The sequence below is a fragment of the Sturnira hondurensis genome, unplaced genomic scaffold (genome assembly GCF_014824575.4).
Source record: "Sturnira hondurensis isolate 20B ecotype Veracruz unplaced genomic scaffold, ASM1482457v3 Scaffold0022136, whole genome shotgun sequence".
Taxonomy (NCBI): Eukaryota; Metazoa; Chordata; class Mammalia; order Chiroptera; family Phyllostomidae; genus Sturnira; species Sturnira hondurensis.
Genome location: NW_028094767.1, coordinates 378436 through 393470, shown reverse-complemented (window position 1 = coordinate 393470; position 15035 = coordinate 378436). Strand labels below are relative to the sequence as shown.

Below are 15035 nucleotides of genomic sequence, written 5' to 3'. Positions count from 1 at the left end.
TAAATGTAATTCTCTAGCTTCACCTGAGAGTTCTATAACACATTCGAAGAAAACAAATTCTATTTTTATACAAACTCTTATAAAACCTGACAAGGAAAGTATGAAAAAAATCATGCTTTAATATCAGTTATGAATATGAATGTAATAATTTGAAATAAAATGTTAGCAAGTAGAATTTAGTAGTATGTAAAAAAGGATGACCAAACTGGATTTATGTCAGGAATGTAGAGTTGGTTTAATATCTGAAAATTGATTAATTTATCACATTAATGAGTTAAAATGGAAGAGCCATTTGGTAATCTCAGTAGATATAGAAGTATCCAATAAATTTTTATATTTATTCATGATTAGAACTCTTAGAAATAGAGAGTAACTTTAAAAAGAAAACCTGATAGAGGGCATTTACAAAAACAAAATAAACCCCCAATCTAAAACAAACATCAGACTTAATGGTGAATTATGAAAGTATTTCCTTCAAGGTCAGAATCAAGTTAAGGGTGCATGAAACTACCATTTCTCTTTAACATTATCCTTGGATGGCCTATGAAAAGCAGTATGAAAATATAAAGAAATAAAAGATCTAAACACAGAAGAGAAAGAACTCAAATTTTCTTTATTCACAGTTGATATAATTTTTAAGTAGAAAATTTCATAGAATTGCTGGTAAGTTGTCAGAATTAAGATGGTTCAGCAAAGCATGGGATATAAATCCAGTTACTTTTCTACATAGAAAATGTAATAAGAATGCCATTTACATGATCACAGTTAATGTAAAGGAGGTAGAGACAACTCCAACATGTGAAAGCCCTTTATTAAATTAATTATGCAACTTTATTGTAAGGTACCAATAAAAAGAAAGATATTCCATGCTCTTAGAAAGACTTAACATTATAAAGGTATCATTTCTCCCCAAATTGATTCATAGATTCAATGCAGTTCTAAGCCAACCTCAATACGGTCTTTTGTGGAACTCGTTGAGCTAACATTAGAATGTATTGTGGAAGAGTGGGGGATCAAGGACAGCTTAGACACTGCTGTAGAAAGGGAACGGAGCCATGGCAACGTGGTTGCAAGGTATCAAGATTATTGTAAATTTGTAATAATTAAAGCAATGTGGCATTGGCCCATGGACAGCGAAATGGACAATTCCATGTTCATGACAGAAGGAGTATCACAAAGCAGAGCACAGAGAAAAGGAGGAACCACCCAGTGGATGGTGCTGACACAATTGATTATCCATATCAAAAATTGCTTTTCTGCTTTACACGCATGTATGTACACATACAATAAATACTAGTGGCTTAAATATGAAAGGTAAAACTATACAACTTTTACAAGACAATACAGAGTATTTTCATGACTTTGAGATAGAAAAGGATTTTTAAAGTAAGGCAAAACCCCCTACAAAACATGAAGTTAGAGACTGAAAAATTCAACTATTGTATATTAAAATTAAGAATGTTCTTCAGAGGTTATCATTAAGAGAGAAAATAATAAGCTACAAAGTTGGGGAAGACATTGCAAAGTTTGCAAAAACTGCAAAACAATTGACATCCACAGCTTTTAAAGAACTTCTAAAGCAGTAAGAAAAGACATGCATCACAATAGGAAGGGGACAAGACACTTGTTTAAGCATTTTCTGGAAGAGGAAACAAAGAAGACCCAAAATATAGGAAAAGATATTCAACCTCATTAGTAATCAGAGAAATACAAATTAAAATCACACTAGGATATTATTTCACCTCCCTGAACACTGGCAAAAAAAAAAAAAAAAAAGTCAGGCACTACCAAATGTGGATGAGGATTTGGAGCAATAGGAACTCTCACTCAAAGTGGCAAAAACACTTAGGAAAACAGCTTGATGTCATCTGGTGAAGCTGAAAACATGTATACCTCATGACACCCAGTTTCTCTCCTACACAGGAGAAAGAGAGGGGCCAACCTAGACTTTGGAGAAACTCCTGCGTGGTATGGTGAGCACCAGGGGACACACGTGAGGGTGTTTGTACCACTGTTGTCTGCCATAGCAAAGTCCATCAACAGAAGAATGAATATGTCCTGGTATATCTGTACTAGGCTGTTGTATGTCTCAGATGCCTCTCATGAACCATGTCAGGCCCTCACCTCTCTCCAAGTAGCTCTTCATAAGCTCTGACCCCTACAGGAGACATAAGCCCACGGCTCCTTGCCTCACGGCCTGTCATGGTGTTTCTTTTCTCTTGCCCCGGGATTTTCCATCACTGCAGAGATGTGAGAAGCATCAGGACTCATCCACTGTCAATAAGATGAGTACACTAAAAGTGCAAGAGAGTTACTGTCCTGTGAGGCAAGCCTTTGAAGAGACCTCTTATGAATTCTTCTCCATGTGCCCCCAGGCTCTCACCTTGCAGAGTACTTGGAGATCCTGTGATCTTTGAAGATCTTTGAGACCAACAAGTGGTTGCACTTGATACAAAGTGGTGACCGGTTTGGTAAAACATCATTCTGTTGGTTTTCACCTGTTCACTGCCTCACACCTCATTTTCTTTTCCTTTTAATTCCCTGAAACTGCACTCCTTAATGAAGAGTAACAGGTAAACTTGTGCCTTGGGGTCTGCTAATACGCAACAATGTGCATAAATCTTAAATACATAATGTTGAGCCAAAGAACTAAGTCATAAGAGAACCCACACAGCATGGCATTATTTAAATGAAAACCGCAAGGAAAACAAAGAAATGCATTATTTAGCGAATGCATCTCCAGGTGGAGACACTAAAGGCAGGCAATGACATGATTAACACAAACTTTATGACAGCAGGCACCTTTGACACAGAACAAAGGGAAGGAGACCCTGGCAGCGCAGACCGGGGCTTCTAAGATACCACTGATGTCTTATTACTTAATCTGGAAAGTGAATGTGCTATTATTCTTCTCTAAATGCCACTGAACTGTTTTGTACACTCAACGTGTATTCCCTGAGTAAGGTGATTTACAGAAAACAATGAGTGTAGCCTATGGCAGGGATTCAAGCAGTAAGGCTGGAGAGGATTGTAGCAGACAGATCATAAGAACCCTCAAATGAAATTGTTGGATTTTATTCTAAAGACATCAGGAGGCTGTGGAAATTCTTTTCTTTCCTTTTCTCTTATTTAAGCAGGGGAATATGATGTACAATGATACCAAAGCTGGTTAAAGCTGGAGAAATACAAGGATATTCCTGACATAGTATTGACAGGATTTGCCACCGACTGACTAGTTCTCATGGGTTTAAGAAATGGAGAAGTCAGTGGTCAGAACCTGAGGGAAGATTGTTATCTGTGGTCCCAGGGAGTGAGGGTAAGGAGGGGAGGCTAGGTTAAATAAACCCCTGTATACTAAAATTGATAATGCAGTTGTGTGCTGAAACAGGTTTACATTGGCTCCTGGCTCCTGAGGGCTGACTATGCACATCCACAATAGATGATGTAATGCTGGTAGTTTGAATGTGGCCGTGGAAGGACTATTTGAATATGCATATTGGCAAATGCTGTGGGGGCCCGCCAGGCCGCAGGGGATCAAGGACAGAGTTCTCCACTGTGAAAATGGTGGATGAACTTGGTTTCTGGTCCCTGGAGCCGGCGGGTACCTTGACATTTTCCTAACCTTCTAGTTCCCAGCCTTGAAGGATATAACAAGATTATGGCATATGTGTCATGTTCCAAGACGGTTATGAGAACTTCTTGCCCTTTTGATAAGCTTAAGGGAGTGCACGAACTTTGAAAAACAACATTGTTTCTAGTTCCTTGCAGTCTTGCTTCAGGCGTTAACAGTTTGTATTTAAGACAGCTGTTCCTTGAATAAAGTTGCCATTTGCCAGCAGAGCATTTGGTCCTCTCCATTCTTTTAAGTCCCTTGCCTCACCTCGCAACCACCCTTGCTGCAGCGGGCTGTGGCTATGGTTAAGAATTTTTACTCCTTGGAGAGAGATAGTTGCTAAATATTAGCACACCATTTGATAGGATTTGGTAAAAATTTAGATACAAAGGAGAGGCAGATGTCTTCATAATACCAAAATTCCTGATGTTAGGAATGAAAGATGACAGCGTGAAGTGAAACAGAGTGAGAGAAGCAGAGTGGTGTTTGCCAGAGAAGGGGTGCTGATGGTATCACGGAGAACAGAGAGACACAGTCCCTGTCCTCAGGAAGCACTTGTCTTTTACTAACGTACAATAGTGCATTCTGCATAGGTTTTTCAAAATACGTATTTCTGTAACCTACCTATGCCCTAATATAATCAGTGCTGTTTTAAGTAAAGTGGTTAAAAAATGAGACAGTACAATGAATAGAATGATTATATAAATCATTCTAGAAGCGCTACTAAATAATGAGATTCCTAAATAATATCTCAGACTGGAAATAGATTTATAATATAATTTCCTAAAAAAATGGAGATTAAAAAATCCCCTGTTGGTCCATAATAGAATGACCCATATATAATATCTTTACAGAAGGGTAATACTATAGAATTTATGGCATAGATCATGCTTCTCAAACCTGGCTGCAGAGAAGAATCACCTGCATGACTTTAACCATTATCCCACACCAGATAAATTAAATCAGAATCTTTAATGCAGGAGCCCCAGCATTGGTGTTTTTACCAATGCTGAGGAAAGTTTCATTGAAGTCATTAGGTTAGGAAAATTAAGTCAATGAAAAAGGAAACTGGCAGAGGATTGTGTTTGGGGAACTGGTTGTAAATGGAGCTAAAGTCATTGGCAGATAGCAGTGACATTAGCAAAAATATGAAATCTTTTTATTCTCCCCGAAACAAGAAAGAATGTGGAGAGTTTGGCTAAAGATTCAGAGGAACTTTGAAGTAGAAGAGATGTCAAATTAAATCAGATGACTTCAGTCTCTTCAGTATGTAGGAGGTGGTGGTAATAGTGATGATGGTAGTCATCACAGTAATCTTAGGAGCTAACATGTATTGAGCAATTTTGTAGAAGACTCCTCACTAAAGGCTTCATAAGCATTATTTCACTTATCTTCATTACTGCTCTATGAGACAGACACTGCTGTTATTCTCATTTTATAGACAAAAAATTGGAAGATGGATATACATATGGGACTGAACAATTTGCCAAGGTTGAGTAACTAGCAAGTGACAGAGCTGTTCTGCGTCGAATGCAGTTCTACAATAACCTTGAAGTCTTGGCTCTTAACTGTGCTATTATGTGATTGAGGGAGAATCAGGCTGTAGACTTGAGAAGAGAGGGAAAGTTTGGAAGACTATGAGGCTGGAATACTATCAGGGAATCAGAGATGGGCATCACTGTGGAATAGCTTGCAGGGTCCAATTAAGTTTACAACACATGAATTTGCTTCATGGAAGCACTCCGTTCATTTGGGATTCTCTAATAACATGTGGAAGCTCAGGAATGAAAGTGAAAAGAGTGAAGGCTAAGTTTACCCAGAATAGAATAGCCAAGCAAATGGGGCAGAATTTCAAGGAGTAAGTTTTTGTTGCACTAACAAGAAGAACGAGGAAGGTTGAGGAAAGGTTCAGGAAAGGACCCCAGGACCCACGATTAGTGTGTAGGACACTGAGATTTGGATGGGCTGAAGAAATGGAGAAAGTAAGAGGGGTTGAGGGGATGGGCTGTTTTGATGAGAGTAAAAACCCCATTCCATGGAAGGAAGGAAGAGAAATTATTAGGAAGGGGTGTTTCAGAGTTGTCTATCTCAAGTCTGAATATATTGCTAACCCGAAGATACAATATCAGTGTGTTAATAGTGTTTTGGTTCAGAAGGTGCTTTCCCACTGTGTCAAATTATATCCAGTACGCCAGGTTCTGCCTTTAGGTGCATAACACAATCTTAAATAAGCCACTTGCTGCTGAACTTAGGCTTTAAGGGTGGGCATTCAAAAGGACACCATGGATAAACAACTCCACTTCTTTGAGGAGTTCAAATGCCACAGTATTTCTTAACAAGTAAAAGAATTGGTACTTCCACTTTTAGGGTAGAGCTGCAAACTATGGCCTGATACCCTAAGAGTAGTCGTGCACATACATGTTAGACATGGCCCAGAATCCACAGTTCTCTAATGTTGTTGGCAGGGGAAAGCTGGCCTTCGAATTATTAGTAAAAACCATATTAACTACACTCATCATATGACATTGAACTTATTAACAGACTTTGGATATAGGGCTAGATTCAGCTTAAGTCCTAGTTTTGGTTCTAAGCTTTCACCTCACATGATTTTAGGAACATTACTTAGCATTCTCTGCCTTAGTTTCCTGACCAACAATGAGTACATTGTCTACCAACCAGTAATATCTGAGGAGGTAAGATGAATTAACATTTGTCTGAACATTTATAAGAAAGGTATCAATATGATTGCTATCTGCAAAGTATTTTGATCAGGTACGAACTAACTACAGTGGCTTAGGAATAGTGCCCTTTGATTCCATTGCTGGCATTAATTAAGTGTAACTTTTATTTATTCACAAATGAAGTGGGAACCTTAAAACAGACAAACTAGCCCTACATATGTTATTTTCTGTGTGAAGTTAAAGTATTTCTGAAGTTGACATTTTTACTCATTTGGGGTCTTGAGTTTTCTCCACAAAATTCCTTTTGGTCTAGTTTCCTCTATCCCTTCTCCTAGGGAAGCAGTTATGAAAATAGCTGTTGGTTAAGGGGGGTGAGGGGACTAAAGCTGGCTCAGTGTAGAATCCAAGTTGGAAGGAATTAAGATGACTTCACAAAGGCACGCAGAAGGACAATGTTTCCTCAAGAATAACTGACTATAAATGGGATAATAGTTATCTACTGAATACAACCATATGCTTAGAAGCATTTATCACTGTTCTGTCATTTTTTCATATTCTTTTCTACATGTACTGTGGCCAGAAGAGAGGTGCTTCAGTGGGAGTACATGTTCAATAAATAATTAGAGCAATGTATGTGCACGTCACACTCTACAGTGTCATTTCCATGTCTAGGTTCTCATTTCCATGGCTATACAAGTCAACCTACCAACTTGTAGTGGGATAAACTTTGGCATGTGGGTTGCCTTGGACCCACAACAAAAAGTGCAACACTATCCATGTTGTTAAAATGGTTCCATCTGACACTGTGAGGCTGAAATCCCAGGGGCACCGTCTCTTACTCTCAGTGGGCTCATGCCCAATGGTTGTGAAGACTGATTTGGAAAGTTAAAACTCATGCTGTGGTCAGAAGCTTCCTCCTTTCAACAAGCTGCCTTGAGGTATTCCAAGGGTTGGCATAACCAGTTCCCTCCCCACAACTGCAGAAGTGTCTTTCCTGTGCTGAAGCGAGAAGAGATGGTGTGGACCGAGACCTCAGACACCCTGGAGTTTGATGCCCCACAACACAGTGATAAGGTCAGGACTTTTATTATGGTCATACCCATACTGAATTGTATTCCAATAATATAAACCAAGAGACTATTGTAGAAAACAAACTCCGTGGCCTCAGATGGACTATTTTAAAGCAATATGAAATCTTTGAACATGATTGAGGATCTGAATTTCCAGAGAGGATTAGCATGCAAATATAGGTGATATTTAAGGTGACTACATACCCATGATTGACAGAAATGGCCAAGAAGGCAGTAGGTCACGTCATTGCTTCCTAATTAACTCACAGATATAACAGTCCTTCAGTGTGATGAGTGAAACAAGCACAGAGGGGCCATAAGGCAGCATTTGCTTTTTGTTTTCAAAGTATTTAAGTATATAATCCAATAAAAGCTACCACAGTTTGTTCAGTTGGATGCAAGGTGTTTTTAATTTACACAGCATTGATTTTAAGGACACTTTCTCAGATGTAATTGAATGAAAATAACCTACCTTAAACCTTTTGAATTACACTGTCCTGAGACTGCAGGAGATAAAAAAGATAGGAGCTGCAAAGTTAACATGACTGTCACTGGGCAGCTGTCTCAGGTACACAAATGAAGGCCCGCACTCTGCTAATGGAGCCACAATGAGGGAAAATAACTTCCTGGGTAATTTTATGAAAGGACAGCATACTGCAGTAGTAAAGGGTTAGAAGAAATGCAGTGTCTTCAAATGCAAATTTCTTGACTTTTCACAGCTACTAAAATAATTGCCCCAGCTTGGTGAACTAATAATAACTTAGTTAAAGGTTTTATTTAGTATAACCAAATGTAATGCAAAAGGCACACACTGTAATAAACACCATTTCCACTTTCAGGCTTGCTGAGGGTGGATGTTCTCTCTTTTCTTGACCCCACACACCAGAACGTCACAAGCAAGCAGACGCGATTATTTACGGGAAGCAGACAGGTCAGAGGACTCAGCAGTGCTGTGCGGCTCCAGTGCAAACCGTGTCCCCGTGCCGAGCACTGAAGAGAGGAACTTCGGCGTCAGCATGAAGTAATTGTTCTTTTAAACTACTGAAGTACATTTTGTTGGCACTAAACAAGTTTATTTAATGCACATTTAAGAATCAAAACAATTTCACTTTCATGTACCAATAGGAAAACTACATTGAGTATCTAGAAAGCTTAAAGGAAATCTTTTGAAATGATGGTGAGTCTTTGACTCTCTTAGTATTCTGCATTGGGTACTCGGTAAGCACTCTGGAGAGCAAATGGAAAACATCACCTCAGGGCACAGGAAACCTTTTGAGCAGTAATTTGGGAATATGAATCAAATACCATAAAACTGTTTATATTGCTTAGACCCAGTAATTTTACCTTAGTGAATTTAGGCTAAGAATCTTTAATACTGAGAGAGGTTTATGCACCAAGATGTTTATTACAATATTATTCATAATAACAAATTAATTAGAAACATTTCTCTTTTGTTGAGTATTAACTGAAAGGAAAATTATACTACCTAAAAAATAATGCTTGCCAAAGTTAGACAGCAATGTAGAACATTCTTGTGATGTACTAGAAGTACAAAAAGCCTAATATAAAATTATGTGTGCAATAGAATTGCAATCATATAACAGTTAGTAAGCATACATTAAAAAGACTGAGGCTACATATGAAGGTGCTAGGTAGCATATGAGGTATTTGGATAGAAGTTTGGGTGGAAGGTGCTAGTTAGCATAGGCTGTGTTTGGATGTGGGTAATTTTCAGATCTCTTTGATTTTTCAAATAATATATAATTTTTAAAAACAATTTGCCTTGGTTGGTGTGACTCAGTGGATTAAGTGCTGGCCTGTGAACCAAAGGGTCGCTGGTTCGATTCCCAGTAAGGACACATGCCTGGGTTGCGGGTCAGGTCCCCAGTTGGGGGCACTGGAGAGGCAACCACACATTGACATTTCTCTCCCTCTCTTTCTTCCTCCCTTACCCTCTGTCTAAAAATAAACACATAAAGTCTTTTAAAAAACCCAAACTCTTCAATTTAAATATCCAATTGTCATGCTTAACAGCTAGTTGTATTAAACTGAACTCTTCTCTTTCCTAAAACCACTTCCTATGTAAACACACTCATGATGGTTAATTAGTTACAAATGGAAAACCAGTCTGGCTGAAGTAAATACACTCTAATTACTGTAGACCTCACTAAGTAAAGATTAACAGAAATTCACAGATTTGAGATTCTTACAGCATGAAAAGCCCCAAACAAATATATGTTAGGATTTTAAATTTTGTAATTATAATACTTTGTTTCATAGAGATAGATATATAACAAATGGTAGCTTTTGGTGAGATTATTTTAATTAACTTTCTATATATGATTATGCAATTTGAAATTGTAAGTGCTAATTTATAATATATAAAGGTATATTATGTAAAAATAAAAAAAAATTAAATAAACAAAAACCAAGCCTCATTTGCCCGGTAAAGTTCGTGAAACACATGAATTGATTTGCATAGTATATTAAGTTCAGAATACAACAAAATACCACCATTTGTTTGCAATTAAATTTTTTTATAAATTAAACATTTATGTGTAATTGACAATTAAAATGAAAGCTGACTAAACTTTTGCTTCCTCCACTATCATTTATGTAACAAACTATAAAGCATTACTATATAATATTTTCCAGAAATTTTTTCTCCCTCCAAACACAATCACTAAGAATTACATATAAAATAATTAACAGAATCAGTTATCTTGTGATTTTTAAATACAACCAACAATTTGTTGCACTCTTTGATGGACATTTTCAAACAAGTGCTTTAATTAGGATGTTAATTGTCCAAAGCTATGTCATCCTTAAAGAAGAACTGAACATAATTGATTTCAAATGTCTTAAAAACATGTTTTAATAATCAGGCTGGTTCTTAAAAAAAAAGTGAAACTGTTCAATAGTTTTTTAAAATACATTGTTTTTCTTAAATATGCCTGTTTTGTGGTTTGTTTTAATTTTGGATTCATTTGAAAATTTGCCATAAAAATATTTGATGCCTAGTTTTTATATGCATAAAACTTCAAAAACCACCAAATTCTGATTGATTGTAATCATAAACTCTAAAGATAAAGTATACTCTCTGTTTCTAAGGAAAAAGCAACTCATGATTTAACTATGAGAAGGTAAGAAATACATTTTTGTCTGATTGTAAATGACAAAATATTAATTTTATTTTGGGATTTTTATTTGTCAAATTTAAGTAATAAATATAATTCCTGTCATGGACCTACTAATATTATTGATATTAATGACATAAATTTGCATTCAATGTCCAATAAAAGTAAAGAGGATACATTCATCTCTCCTATTTTGTTGACATAAATTGCACTCAGGATTATGTAGAAAATATTTAATAAAGTAAAAACAATTTTTGAGAGTCACTCACTCAATCAATATTTATTTAGGGCCCATCATATACTAGCCTTATAAGATACAGTGGTAACTTTGTTGATTTTGAATGTTTACTTCTGTAAATAAATTTTACATATAAGTGATTTAAAAATAAATACTTAAACAACTTACCTTTGGTTCCTTGAACTTGGAGAAAAATCCAAAAAACAAAAACAGCCCTCCTACTTTCCAAATACATTCTGAATGTTGTGCATTGGTGAATCTGGTAACAATCACAGAACAGCCCCAAATCTCATTTAAAAAAAAGACAGAAATATGGAAAATAATTAAATATTGATGTAAGCTGAGTGAGGATAACCTTCTTGATTTACTTTAGGAGGGTGCCAATTTATGAAGAACACGAGGCAGTGTCTGTTTCTGGAATAATCTGCTTATCTTCCTCTCAGGTGTAATCTCTGCTTAAGGGCCAGCTGGAAGGACCTTTATCTCATTAACCTTCTGGAGGAGCATCTGTCAGCCTAGCTCTAGGACCCTGGATGCCATTATAAACAAGTGTCCACAGACAGAAGGAATGCTTCTTTTCTTAGTTACTCACCTGTTACAGTGACACAGAGAACCAGGGGAGGTGCTGCCAAAGGCAGGAGAAGGCTAACAGCTGGGGTCAAATGTTTGCCAAAATGACACTTGCAAGGAACGTCCACTGAGAGAGTTTAATTGCCATCCCTGGAAGTATGGCTAGTCAGTGCGTATTAGTCTCCAGAGACACCAAGGCTCAGGGAAATGTGCTGCTTTGTAAATTGCTTCTTCCTGTCATCACATGTAGACGGCTTCTTTGGTTTTTTTTTTTATGTCTGGTTTTAATTTTTTTAATTTGTTATTTTTGCACAGAATAGAGTCCAATAGTTCTACAAAGCTTGTGAAAAATGATACTGCCATACCTCCATTCAAAAGCAATCACTTCTAATTCTTTAAGTTAATCCTTCAAGTATTCTTATTTGTATTTGGAAATAGTATGCTTCTGTTACTATTTTTTCATTTTTCACTTTTAGAACATTATCAAATAATGAATATTGAGAATATCTTCTCTTCCACACACACCCTCCCCACTCTGTATAAACAGGAACTTGCCCCATCCCTTCACCCGCCTCAGTGTCTCTGTATTTTCAGTTTATCGTGTGTCCAGCTTAACAGTATTGTGACTGTATTCATGCTACACATAGCTGAGCCATGGACTATACTGTAATTATTAACAGGTATTGAGCCTTTATGTTGTGATAGACACTGTTCTTAGATATTTTCATAAATTATATATATTACTTAATACAACATTATGAGATAAACACTATTATTACTATCTCTGTTTTAGTTTTATATTTGAAGAAACTAAGGTATATGTGGCAGGGGCAGGACTTGAACCCAAAGAAACTGGTTCAGGAGCCTGTACTTGATATTAACCCTTATCTCCTCTGGTGCCATTTGCTGTTGTCTCATTTGTTTCCCCCTCGTTTTATACATGCAAAACAATAAAGTATCTCCAGATGTTACCCCAGATGTGTAAATTTCCTCTTCATACGGTTAAACACTTCAGGTAATCTGTCTTTGCAGGACTGTCTGACCTGCTGCGGGCTGTGTCGTGTAATTTCTTGTTCTGGTTCACAGCAAGCATCTGAAGCTCTGCCTTCACAATCATCCCGGGGATTCCTTCCACCTTTCTTGTGTTGGATCCCACGTTCTCCAGACCTCAGGTCGCCTCCTTTCTTAACCTAACCTCTTGTTTTAGCAGAGCACATGCTCCAGTGGATTACTGAAAGTTCTCAGTAAATAGATTTGAGATCTTATGTTTGAAAATGGCTACCATTCATCCTAATCTTTGATTGATAGTTTGGCCAGTGTTGCACACTCAACATTTGTGTCAAAGTTCGTAAGTTGAAAACTAAGTCCCAATGCCATGGTATTTGGAGGTGGGGCCTTTGGGAGGTGATTGGGGGTTAAGCCCTCATGAATGGGACTAGTTCCCTTGTAAAAGAGGCACTAGGCAAGTCCTTTGCTTCTTTCTTCGGGTAGGCACAGCGACAAGACAGATCTCCATGAACCAGGGAGTAGTTCATCATCAGACACTGAATATGCCTGCAGTTTGACCTCAGAGTTCCCAGCATGGAGAACTGTAAGAAATAAGTTTCTGTTGTTACAAGGCACTCAGTCTATGGCATTCTGTTATAGTAGCCTGAATGAACTAAGGCAACTGGGTACAGACTTCTAGGTTGGAAGTAACATCCACTCAGAAGACTGAAGACATTAATCCACTCTCTTCTAGCTTCTGTGCTGCTAAAATCTGGAGTCCTTATTGTTCTTGATTCTTTGCATAAGATCTCTTCTTCCCTGGAAGCTCATAGAAAGTTTTCTTCATCTCTGATGTTCTGATAGTGTATGGTCATGCGTCTATTTTAATCCATTGCATAGAAAACTTACAGAACTTTTAATCTGGGTATTTAAGTTCTTCAGTTATTGAAAACCTCGAATTAGGTATTGGATTTCCACCTTTCATTTTTTTATATTCTCTTTCTGGAGTCCATATTAGCTGGATGTTGGCATTCTTGCACTGGCTCTTTAACTTTTACTATCTATTTTTATCTTCTATTTTCCTCTAATTCTTTATGTTCCGATTTCAAGAAAATTTTCTCGACATTTTAACCCTTCTTTGGTTTTAAAATATCTACTGTCATTTACAATTTCCGGGAAATCATTCTTGGTGGTTTTTCTTGGATTTTTTTTGCTTTTTTATTTTTAATAAGATGCTATTTTAGGATTTTAAGGATACAATTTCTTTCATCTCTTTAAAGATGTTTAACAGTTTCAAAAATTATTTTCTTCGTAAGTAGCTTTTGTTTCATTCAAGCTGCATATTTGAATTTCTTTTTTGTTTTCTATTTTTTTTTAAGTTAGAAGTTTTTCTCAAATACCTGGTAATCCTGGATTGACCGACCACTCACTTACATTGAAGTCTGGTAACAGCTGCTGACAGCTCTATGCATGAGGTTGGACCTTGACAACTGTGCTCCTCTTGTGGGCTGGTCTGGCTGGGCTACTTCCTTCTTAGGGTTTCCAGATAAGATGCAGACTTCGCAGTTAAATTTAACTTTAAGATAAACAACAAATAATTTAGTATAAATATGTCACAAATATTACATATGACACATTTAAAATTATTTGTTTACCTAAGATTCAAATTTAACTGGGTGTTCTGTATTTTTATTTGCTACATCTGGCTACACTCTTTCTAAAATACCTGAATTCAGTGTCTTTAAATATTTCATCTTCAGGTGGTCATATATTCCAGAAAAGACTGCTAATCTGTTGGTTTTAGGATAAAGACTAACTCTCAATGTATCAGTACGTAAGCTGAGGAAGATGTCTGGGGCCTTAATATCCTTATGCATATTTTAATTCAATTTTCTGGTTTTCAGAGAAGCACCTTCAGTCTCACATCTGCCCAATATTTAGTAGTCCAAAGAATGTTTCATCCTGCTAGAAAATAAACCTTCAGCCTTTTGTTAGGTGGCCAAGAGACAGTTATATAGTGAATAGGGTGAGAAAGGAGATTTGGGAGCTCTAATTAATTATTAGCTGTTTCAATTTATTCTTCTATTTTTAACCCAATCCTTCCACTAATTTACCAGAGGTATATGAAATGTCTTTAAAATATATAAAATAAATATTAATATATTTACACAACATATATAAAGAAATATAAATTGAGTTGTTTCTGAGCTTTCTCAGCTGTCACTTTAAGATTTGCCCCCTAGGTTTGTATTTTACAACTTTGCTTAAACCTACACATTCACCTTAATAAAATTATTATGAAGTGAGAACTAGTAATATCCAGGTAAAAACAGAGAATATTAATAGCACTCCACCATGATCCCCCCTCACAAACACAAATTTTCTTCTCCATTAAATGTACTTATTATTCTGATGTGTATGATAATCATTTATTTGTTTTCCTTAATTCTTTTACTACTTAACTACACATCTGTAAGCACTGTAGTTTACTTTTGCCTATCCTACCACTATTTACTGAAAAGATTATCATTTTTCCTACTGTTCTGAAGTTCCATCTTTATCATAAAATCTATGTATATCATGAATTCATGGTGTTCCAACCCTTTGCTCCCTCTTGTTTTATTATATTGACTCATCTTTTATCTCACTGTTTTCTCTTCAGCTGGATATAATGTATTGTCTTTAATTTTCATATATATATTTTTAGTTTTGGGATTTCAATTTGGTTCTTTTACAAGT

The 15035-nt window shown here is 36.6% G+C and overlaps 1 protein-coding gene across 2 annotated transcripts in view; it reads right to left on the bottom strand.

Moving 5' to 3' along the window:
* Nucleotides 1-11150, bottom strand: part of IMPG1 (interphotoreceptor matrix proteoglycan 1) — a 118558-nt gene extending 107408 nt beyond the window's left edge. For both annotated transcript variants that reach the window (XM_037034326.1, XM_037034327.1), the window contains exon 1: nt 10908-11150. In XM_037034326.1, the coding sequence (XP_036890221.1) occupies nt 10908-10974 (67 nt within the window). In that variant the 5' untranslated portion in view covers nt 10975-11150. The remainder of the gene's footprint in view (nt 1-10907) is intronic.
* Between the last annotated feature and the right edge of the window lie 3885 nt (nt 11151-15035).